The following is a 10,118-nucleotide window of genomic DNA, read 5'->3' on the forward strand; positions in this document are numbered from 1 at the left end:
TTGGATACTACTTATTTTACTAAAAACTGAAAACAATGTAATAAAATAATTTTTAAATGTGTGAATACTACTGTGAAACACAATTTTTTTTTTAATAAAATACTTGCAGATTTCATGAATAGTACATAGAACCTAATAGAAAAGCATAATTTTGCTTTCTCTTCCTACACGGGACTCACAATACACGTGAAACACTCCTCTAAAAAAAATTGTGAAATAAAGCTGCAATGCTTTTCAACACCATCCAAACGAAGGCTCAATTATTATAAACTTCACTCAAAAGTTTAAACTATATCTCTCAGACACACACACAACAACAACAACAAAAAAAAAGAGAAGAAGCTCTGTTTCAGTAACACTAATGGCTTCAACCTTCACTGTATTTTTTTCACTTCTCTTCCTCCTCTCTATCCCAAGCATTCTCCCTCACCCCTTGGACCCTCTCACCCCCTTAGAAATAAAACAAGTAACCAAAATTATCAAAGGGTCTAGGGCGGTCTCGTTGGCAAACCTTACCTTTCAATATGTAGGCTTAGATGAGCCAAGCAAATCAACCATTCTTTCATGGCTTTCAAACCCCACCAAGGAACCCCCACCTCGTCAAGCTTTTGTTATTGCACGAGCTTATGAAAAATCCTACGAATTTGTCGTAAGTTTATCCAATGGTTCAATCATTTCGCAGCACATTTATAATGGCACTGGCTTCCCTTTACTGAACCTTGAAGAACAGTCTGCTGCAAATGACTTAGCATTTAAATACCCACCATTTATCAAGTCCATCAAAAAGAGAGGGCTAGACATAAAGGATGTGGTTCCTTCAGTTTTCACGGTGGGATGGTATGGAGAGAAAAGCATGAGTGGGAGGGTTGTTAAGGTACTCTTTTTCTACAAAGGCGGCACGCCTAATGTTTGGGTTAGACCTATTGAGGGTATTGCTGTACTTGTGGACCTTGATAAGATGGTGATTGCGAAATACTCTGATAGTGAAGTGGTACCAATACCAAAAGCTGAGGGTACTGAATATCGAGGTTCAAAAATGAGGCCACCATTTGCAGCTGAAACAAAGCCTATCACTGTTGTCCAGCCTCATGGTCCCAGCTTCAAGATCAACGGTCACACCATAAGGTAAACAATGAGGCCACACAAATTGTATAACTTTTGTCAATCAGCTAAATTGTCGAAGTTTGGATTGAGTTATAATAAAAATAATTTCAGTGCTAATCTTATGTGAAAGAGTCATTACACTAATAACAACCTGTCATCTTAATAAATTATGAAAATTGTTGTGTATAATGTTGTTAGCCAAATAAAGAATAAAACATTTTAATTGTTGTTTATTAATTAAAACTAAGCGTTTCAAAATATATTTTTTTGAATATTGGGTTTCAGTTTTTATAAAACAAGATCCTCTTTATTTCAAATGGAATGAAGAATATCAATTACATAGTTTAAGAATCTAATTATGTTCTAAATCTAATAGTGTACGGTGTGTCAAGTTATTCAAAATTTTATATAATGTGGCACTGTATACATATTTGATGTTGCAATATTTAGTCTAAATCATAAAATGCATCCTTTTAAATGGAAATGATTTTAATATAGTTTTTATGTGGTATACACAGTTGGGCAGACTGGAATTTACACCTTGCCTTTGATGTCCGAGCTGGTCTTGTTATATCTCTAGCCACAATTTTTGATTCCATTGAAGATAAACATCGCCAAGTCTTATATAAAGGCCATGTTTCTGAGCTATTTGTGCCCTACATGGATCCCACAGAGGAATGGTACTACAGAACATTTTTGGATGCTGGAGAATTTGGGCTTGGGTTGAGTGCTGTATCTCTTCAACAACATACAGATTGCCCAGCCAATGCAATTTTCATGGATGGGTACCATGCCAATCAGGATGGAAAGCCAGTAAAACTTTCAAATGCGTTTTGTGTATTTGAGCGATATGCAGGCGATATAGCTTGGCGTCACACAGAGAGTGCAATTTCAGGGGAAGTGGTATGTGATTTTCAACCCTCCAAAGTCTAAACCCTTCCTTCCTTCCCAAACCCCCCCACCTCTTTTTTATGTGACAATATTGTGAATACTAAAAAGAATGGGTTATGAACAATAAAAAAATTTATCAAATTTACCTTAAGCATTCAATCATACAACACCCTCATTAGTTTCACAACCAATCCATCATTCTCATGATCACATTAAGTTTCCACAGCAAAAACCCAAACCTTTAAGCTCGAGGCAGAGTACATTGCTAAGAAATTGACTAATTTAGTGACTTGAACTAAAATATTGTGATTTGAACCTACCAAGACTCCCTATCTCCCAATCCATCCTACCTCTTTGATTGCAAAAAAGTCACATTCTCTTAAATTACTAGCTCTTCCATTGCTAAGAAATTGACTAATTTAGTGACTTGATCTAAAATATTGTGATTTGAACCTACCAAGACTCCCAATCTCCCAATCCATCCTACCTCTTTGATTGCAAACAAGTCATATTCTCTTAAATCACTTGCTCTTCCATTGTATAATATAGAAGGGGAAGAGAGAGAGAGAGAGAGACAGAGAGAGAGAGAGAGAGAGAGAGTATTAGTACAATAATAGAAGAGGGTACTTGGAGCTGGGGTGGATGAGGTGAGACAAAAAAGAATCCGTTTAGATAGGGTTGGCTTAATATATTTTGGAGCATAAGGCGATAAATTTTAAGAGAAGTATTTTTATATCTAAATATTAATTAAATAATACTTATTTAAATTATAATATAATTTTTAATTTAAAATCTAATTTTCTTTTTGATTTACAAATTTACTAATTAAGTTTTTATATTCAAACTCTACTAATATATATTTTTAAATTAATCGATAATTTAGCTAATCCACATAATATGCTTTTTTAATATGGTCTAGGATCTTATCAATATACATGAAAAACTTATTTTTAAAGATGCAATTGTGACATGCATATATTGTTAGAACATTAAATCTAATTTATTAAAACATAGCTTCACTTAACCTTTATTAGAATCTGCATCAATTTCAGCCTTAACAAGTAAAGATGGATTATCTAAAAAACAAATTAATACAAAAATGTTTCACTTCAATTGTATATAAATCATAAAATACAAAGAATAGAGAAAACTGATTTACCTTAAATATAACTTTTGATCGATGATAAATTTAGGGGTAAAGGGACAAAGAGTAGATTTGTCAAGAGATACTTTCAGAGAAAAAGAGAAGAAAGGATAATATGGGGTTTTTCCAGTTTTTTTAAGACCACTTTTTCAAAAAAATTATAAAAAATCTCTCTCTCTCTCTCTCTCTATATATATATATATATGAAACATATTTCAATTATCTAAGTTGCCATAATATAAAAAATTATGATATTATAACTAGAATTATGAGGCCCTTTCACATTTGGGGACTTAAGGTAATTGTCTCACTTGCTTATATAGTTGAGCTATCACTAGGTTTAGGAAGAAGAAAAAGGTAAAGAGTGGTTCCAATTGTAAATGAAGAACAAAAAATGAAATGAAATAGAGTCATTAGCAATTAATGGCAGAGCCAAGATTCAAGCCAAAAAAGACAATTATTATTATTATTATGTGCTAAAATATACAACAAACAAAAGTATATACACATGGGTGTAGGCAGGGGGGCTAGAAATCAAGAAGAATAGAGCAAAGAAGAGAAATAGGGTTATGAATGTCAAAGCTAGGATTTCTGTTTTTTTTTTTTTTTTTTTTTAATATATATATATAGTTTAAAATCGGTTAAATTTGTAACCCACAATGACACAAAAATAAAAGTGTAGATGTGTGTGAGAGCATATGGTACGTGAGCACATATACATGCAATATAACACAATAAATTCAACAATAAATATATAAATTGCTAGGAAATTAAATTAAACTATTTACAAACAAAATTTCACAAAAAATAATTGCATATAAAAACCATTTTTTAAGGGAGTAGCAATGCTTTTTGGTTATATATATATATATATATATGATTGAAAGTACGGCTCCTTAATTATCTTTCAGTTTCATTTTACCCTTACTTGCCTTTGTTTTGAATGTTAAAGTAAGAAAATTATAAAAGATTTTTACTAAGTATATTTCCTGAAAAGTGTTTGAAACATAAAAGAGATTATAATAAAAAAACATTTCTGTGAAATATATCAGCAAAAAAATGCATAGAAGAGAATCCACTATATCCATAAAATAAAATAAAATAAAGAAGAAGAAGAAATAAAAACATTTATGATAACAAATTTTTTGTTCAAATGTTTTTCAAAATTTAGAATTGTGTATATATGTGTGTGCGCACGCACACGTGTGTATTCAAAAATTTGATTTGGCCCCCCAAAATGACTTCCAAAGAAAAATGAACAAATATTAGCTAACTGAATTAGTATCCCTGAAAAATACAATTGGCTAAGATTGTCCAGAAAAGAAGAATTTTTTTCAAACAAAAAAAATCTATTCTTTTTAATTAGTTGTTCATTTTGTCAGTCATTTTCTCTATGTAGAAAAGGATCATAAATGTTTTTCTTTATTAGAAAAATCAATATTTAAAAAAATCAATATATATATATATATATATACATATATTTTTTGATGATTTTTTTTTTTGAAGCTGATTTATTTTGATGATTTTATATACATAATATATCAGACTTATAGGTAACTCTAATATTAGAAAACTAATAATCTCTCTCTCGCTCTCTCTCACATAATTTTGTATGTATATGTTTTGAGTTTAACTGACCAGTTTATCAATCTCAAATTTGGCCTTCCAAGCAAAATTTCTAACTTCATCTTTGGTCACAACTCACAAGGATTTGAACCCCTCTTCTTTTTATTATTATTATTATTATTATTTTTAATTACAAATTTGCCACATTGTTTGCATTTTTGATTGTTAACAATTGAAAACACAATTTTTTTCCTACATTTTTTCCAATTGCACAAGGATTTTTTTAGTCATAATTTAAAATTAAAAATAGAAAACACCCAACCAAACAATATTTCTACGTAATTGTAACGGACTGTTTTATATTTTCTGTTTTTGAAAAAAAAAAAAGTTTTATCAAATGCAACCAATCAGGCTCATTAATCATTTATAAATGACATTTTTCGTTAGTTGGAATTATTTGTTTTCACTAGTTGCATATACATCTGATTTTTGTTGTTTGATTTTTGATTTATTATTATTATTTTTTTTTTTTGTGGCTTCACAGATAACAGAGGTTAGACCTGGGGTGAGCCTAGTTGTTAGGACGGTTTCGACCATTGGCAACTATGACTATATCATGGACTGGGAGTTCAAGAAAAGCGGCAGTATTAAATTTGGGGTATGGAAATTAAATAACCAAACCATCTTTTTATAATATTATCCTTTTTTTTTTTTTAATATTAAATTTATCGTTATTGTTTCAGTTGGTTTCATTCGAAATTGCAATGATCCATTTCATAGTTATAATATTATTTTTGAAATCTAACTGTGTATAGAGTGCTATGTCATTTAAATATGTCTCTAAATATACCTTTCAAAATGCTTTATTTCAAATGGAGATATCATTTTCGATCAAGTGGTACCTAAAAAGTCTTTATGAGGCTGTTAATCATTATTACTAACAACTATATATGTCGTATGCACTCTATTTAATTAGGTGGGTTTATCGGGTATTTTGGAAGCAAAAGCTTCAACATACACTCACAAAAAACAAGTCAAGGAAGACATCTATGGTACATTGGTAACGAAAAACACTATTGCAATAAACCATGACCACTACATCACGTGTTATCTTGATCTTGACATTGATGGTGAAAAGAATTCATTTGTCAAAGGCAAGATGAAAACAATGAGAACAAATGGTAGCACACCTAGAAAGAGTTACTGGACCATGATTCGAGAGCTAGTAAAAACTGAATTAGATGCAAGAATTTGGACTGACAAACCAATTGAATTGTTGATAGTGAACCCTAATAAGTTTACTAAAATGGGAAATCAAGTTGGCTATCGATTGGTTCCTGGTCCGACTGCTATTCCACTTCTACTAGAGGATGATTACCCACAGATCCGTGGTGCATTTTCGAATTACAATGTATGGGTTACGCTGTATAATAGGTCAGAAAGATGGGCTGGTGGGTTATATGCTGATCGAAGCCATGGAGATCATACCTTATTTACTTGGACAAACAGGTAATATTGCATGGTTTTTATAATGGTAAAAATTCTCTCACTCTTTTTTTACACATCCCTACGCACAATTTCCACAACTGTGTGTGCTTGATATAAAAAATTTTGAAACGAGAAAAGGGTGATATTCATGATTAAAACAAGGAAAGTGGATGTGTATGAAAGATGTTAAATAAGTTTTGGGCAAATTATTGCCCTTTTTTTTAAGTCAAAATATAGTGTTGGTCTTAGGGGAACACCAAAATACCTAATACTGCCTTTTCCTTTTGTCTTTTTTGTTAATAAATATATTTTATACGTAAAACTTCATTAAAAAGAATGTATTTTTATTTATCAATTTTTTAATGTTTAAAAGTTATAAAGAAAAAATGATAAAATAAAATTAAAAAAAAATTTAATCGAAGAGAAAAATAGTTAAAAAATGTAAGGAGCTTAAATGTTTAATGTAATCAGCAAGAGTGTATTTTTCAAATTCGTTATGTATCAATTAATAATAAACTCCACAATTTGTCTTTGAGTTATATTATAAAATTTTTCCCGTACAATTGATTACCATATGATTTTAAAATGTTATAATATAATCATTTTATGAGTTAATTAAAAGCAGAAATAAGTTATACTTGAAATTTATGTAATTACTAGAAATTATTACATGAGAAATATAAGTGCCATAAGACTTATTCATATATATTAAAAGGCCTTAATAAGTAAAGAAAATATAATAGACATGCTATCTTCTTACAAGTTTTTGAACATTAAGATACCACTTAGTATTAAAATGAGTAATATGTCTCATAAAAAAGAGATTAATATGCTATTGTCTAGTTTGATTTTAAGTATTATATATGTAATGCGTGTTCAAAATATGTCTATCTAAGTATTTTTGCAAGTGTATTAAAACACATGTATATTGGTTATAAATTTGTTACTCTAAAGTTAAATCTTGACTCTGCCACTTGTAGATCCTCAAACTTTAGCGCAAGAGGGATTTAAATTATTCACTTAAATTTAAAGTATTCACTTAAGTTAAATCTTGACTCTGCCACTTTTAGTTTGTTAGGAACAAAAGGAGATCACTTTAAACTTACATGATCGTTTGGTTGCTAAAAAACTTAAAGTGATTGATTTTAGTTCCTAACAAACTTAAAAAGATCACTTTTAGTATTTATTGAGCAATGACATGATGGTCTCTAGATCAATTTGACCATGTCATCTAAGTGACAAAAAATAAACACCTCAAACTTTTGAGACTAAAATTGTGCTAAGTTTGAAGGATAATAGCATATTTAACTCTTTTTTTATTAGGTACTGTATCCTTCTATTCTTTAGCTAAAACAACAAATTCACTTCGACTCAAAGAAATTATGTTGGTGGAAGATATATAAAAGAAAATTAAAAGAAGGAAAAAAGAAAGTCTTAGATAGTGAGGATGGGAATGGGTAGAGTTGGCATGACGTGTAAAAGCCATGCCTAAGTTTATATTAATATTCAAAATAAATATATACTTATTCAGCAAAAAAAAATTATAATTAAATACTTGAAATTTGAGTGTGGGTGAAACTTCATTAAGCTAATTAGGTATTTAAAACATACATATTGACTTGAATTAATTAGGAGGTAATATAGAAGTAATTATTAGGAGTTCCCATAGTATGGTGATCGGGTGTTTACTCTCACATTCATGGTGGATTCCACTACTTAATTCATGGTGTGATTCATTATGAATTTAAGAGGAAATAGTATACTACGTTATCCTTTTCAAGGAGCAACCGGTAATTTTCTAATATTATTGTCAACCCTAATAACTAACTTGGAAGTTTTGTCACATGCAATTTCCTGTAATAAAGCAGGTAGCAACGAAGAAAATCAAACTGGTTGATTTGGTTCATTTTGCAGGAATAGGGATATTGACGACAAGGACATAGTGTTATGGCACACAATAGGCTTCCATCATAGCCCTTCCCAAGATGAATTTCCAGTGATGCCGACTTTGAATGGTGGGTTTGAGCTCCGTCCTTCAAACTTCTTTGAAAGCAACCCAATCTTGAATATAAGGCCTCCTAAGCCTGTGGACTTACCCAGATGCAATGCCACCACTCCTTAGAGGAGGAAAAAAAAAATTGGAATAACCAGTATCTTCAGTAGAAGTTCTAGATAATTGTTATTTGTGTTATTAGATATTCTAAATAATTGTCAACTCTTTTGTTGTTTTTAGAATAAGAATTTGAAAAACTATTAGAACTTTTAAAATGGTGGAATTTAAATTTATGGGAATTTCAATCTTATCAATTAAGCTTTTATTAATTTTATGGGTATATCTAAGAGTTAAGAATTTGAAGTATTGTTTCTCAAAAAAAGAAAAAAAAAATTGAAGTATTCAATTAGTTACAACAAGTATGGTAACAAGGATGATAATGCATTGGTGACATTGAAAATATGGTATCATGGTATTGGTGGTGGTGATAATTATAGTGTAATCAGAGATAATAGTTTGTTGTTGGTGGTAGACGCAGTGATAATGGTAATAGTCTTAGCAATAATGTTGTTAGCATTATGTTGGACAAAATGGGCTTCTGCCCTTTTTGGGTAAATTAATTAGCTTTTTGCCCTTCTTCCCAAACTAAATAGGGAAATGTCCCTCTTTTGAAAATCGAGTTTCTCAAAATCGAGTTAAAAAAAAAAAATTCTGGAGCCCTATAGTGACGTTTTTAAGGACCTATAGTGACATTTTAAGAACCTATAGTGACGTTTTATAACTTGTTATCCATAAAATCAAGTTATAGGCAATTAAATTGCCTATAACTCGATTTCATGGATATCAAGTTACAAAATGCCACTATAGGTCCTTATAAACGTCACTATAGGTCCTTGAAAACGTCATTATAGGGCTTAAATCGATTTTGAAAAACTCAATTTTCAAAAGAGGGGTATTTCCCTATTTAGTTTGGGAAGAAGAGCAAAAGGCCAATTAATTTGCCTGAAAAGGGCAGAAGCCCATTTTGTCCCATTATGTTATTATGTTTAATTTGGTGGTGTTGGTGGAGTTGATGGCAGCAATGGGTGACAAGCGGTGGTTATGGTGGTGGTGATAGCCACTTGTGTTAATTGGGCTCTCTCTCTCTCTCTCTCACTCATTTTCTTCCTTTGAGACAATTTGATTTGGGTTTTCATGTGAGACTATTTGATTGGTAAAGAAAAAAGTCTAAATAGAGTTATCAATCTTATTCTTTAATTCTTCTAAAAAAATTCTTATTCTTTAATTATATATACTTTCAATTTCAAAATATTGGAACTGAGCTAAGGGGCTTGTAGTTCAGTGGCAATTAGGCATTGTTAGTGCTCCTTTATAAGTAGAATTAGAGCTCAAATATCCATACTCCCATTATTGAAACTATTAAATTATCTTTTAAAAAAAATGTAACCAAAATTAAATTGTGCTCTCTATCCCCCATTTTTTATGATGCTCACAAAAAGGAGGAGTGATAGTGTAGAAACTTTTGTTAGGGGAATAGCATAATTCTTTGATGTATCTAACTTAAGGGTCCGTTTGATAAGGAGGATGGAAAAGTGGGAGGATAGAAAAAATTTTAGTTTCCTTCATCTATGTTTGTTGGGAAGATGAAAAAGTGAAGGGATAGAATTTTTTTTTTTTGTTTGGTTGAGAAGAAAAGTAAGAGGATAGAAAATGTAATTTATATAAATTAACTCAAATACCCTTATTAAAAAAAACAAACAATAAAAAAAATCATATATACCTCCCAACAATTTTCCCTCCTTTTTTTTTTATAAATTTTTTAATTTTTTTAATTTTTGTTTTATCCTCTCTATTTCATCTCTAACCAAACACACCTAAAGGAAGCTAATTTGAGATTAGTTTGGGTTTTATTGACTTAGTTACTAATTGATG

The 10,118-nt window shown here is 30.4% G+C and overlaps 1 protein-coding gene across 2 annotated transcripts; it reads left to right on the forward strand.

The window, feature by feature from the left end:
• Positions 1 to 243: 243 nt before the first annotated feature.
• Positions 244 to 8,485, forward strand: LOC126689385 (amine oxidase [copper-containing] alpha 2, peroxisomal-like). 2 transcript variants are annotated; one of them, XM_050384564.1, is made up of 5 exons: positions 244 to 1,125; positions 1,623 to 2,007; positions 5,250 to 5,363; positions 5,682 to 6,239; positions 8,108 to 8,249. In XM_050384564.1, exons 1-4 carry the CDS (start codon positions 362 to 364, stop codon positions 6,216 to 6,218), a joined length of 1,800 nt encoding a protein of 599 aa, XP_050240521.1. In that variant the 5' UTR covers positions 244 to 361; the 3' UTR covers positions 6,219 to 6,239; positions 8,108 to 8,249. The 2 variants fall into 2 exon arrangements, with proteins under 2 accessions (XP_050240521.1, XP_050240520.1); XM_050384563.1 differs by having other exon boundaries at positions 248 to 1,125; positions 5,682 to 6,214; positions 8,108 to 8,485.
• Positions 8,486 to 10,118: the final 1,633 nt, after the last annotated feature.

Source organism: Quercus robur, chromosome 6 (genome assembly GCF_932294415.1).
Source record: "Quercus robur chromosome 6, dhQueRobu3.1, whole genome shotgun sequence".
NCBI classification, from domain to species: domain Eukaryota; kingdom Viridiplantae; phylum Streptophyta; class Magnoliopsida; order Fagales; family Fagaceae; genus Quercus; species Quercus robur.

Excerpts from the sequence above, each read along its gene's own strand:
- LOC126689385 (XM_050384563.1), top strand. The coding sequence starts at position 362 with ATGGCTTCAACCTTCACTGTATTTTTTTCACTTCTCTTCCTCCTCTCT. Across the intron at positions 1,126-1,622 it reads ATCAACGGTCACACCATAAG|TTGGGCAGACTGGAATTTAC; the intron begins GTAAACAATGAG and ends TGGTATACACAG. Across the intron at positions 5,364-5,681 it reads GCGGCAGTATTAAATTTGGG|GTGGGTTTATCGGGTATTTT; the intron begins GTATGGAAATTA and ends CTATTTAATTAG.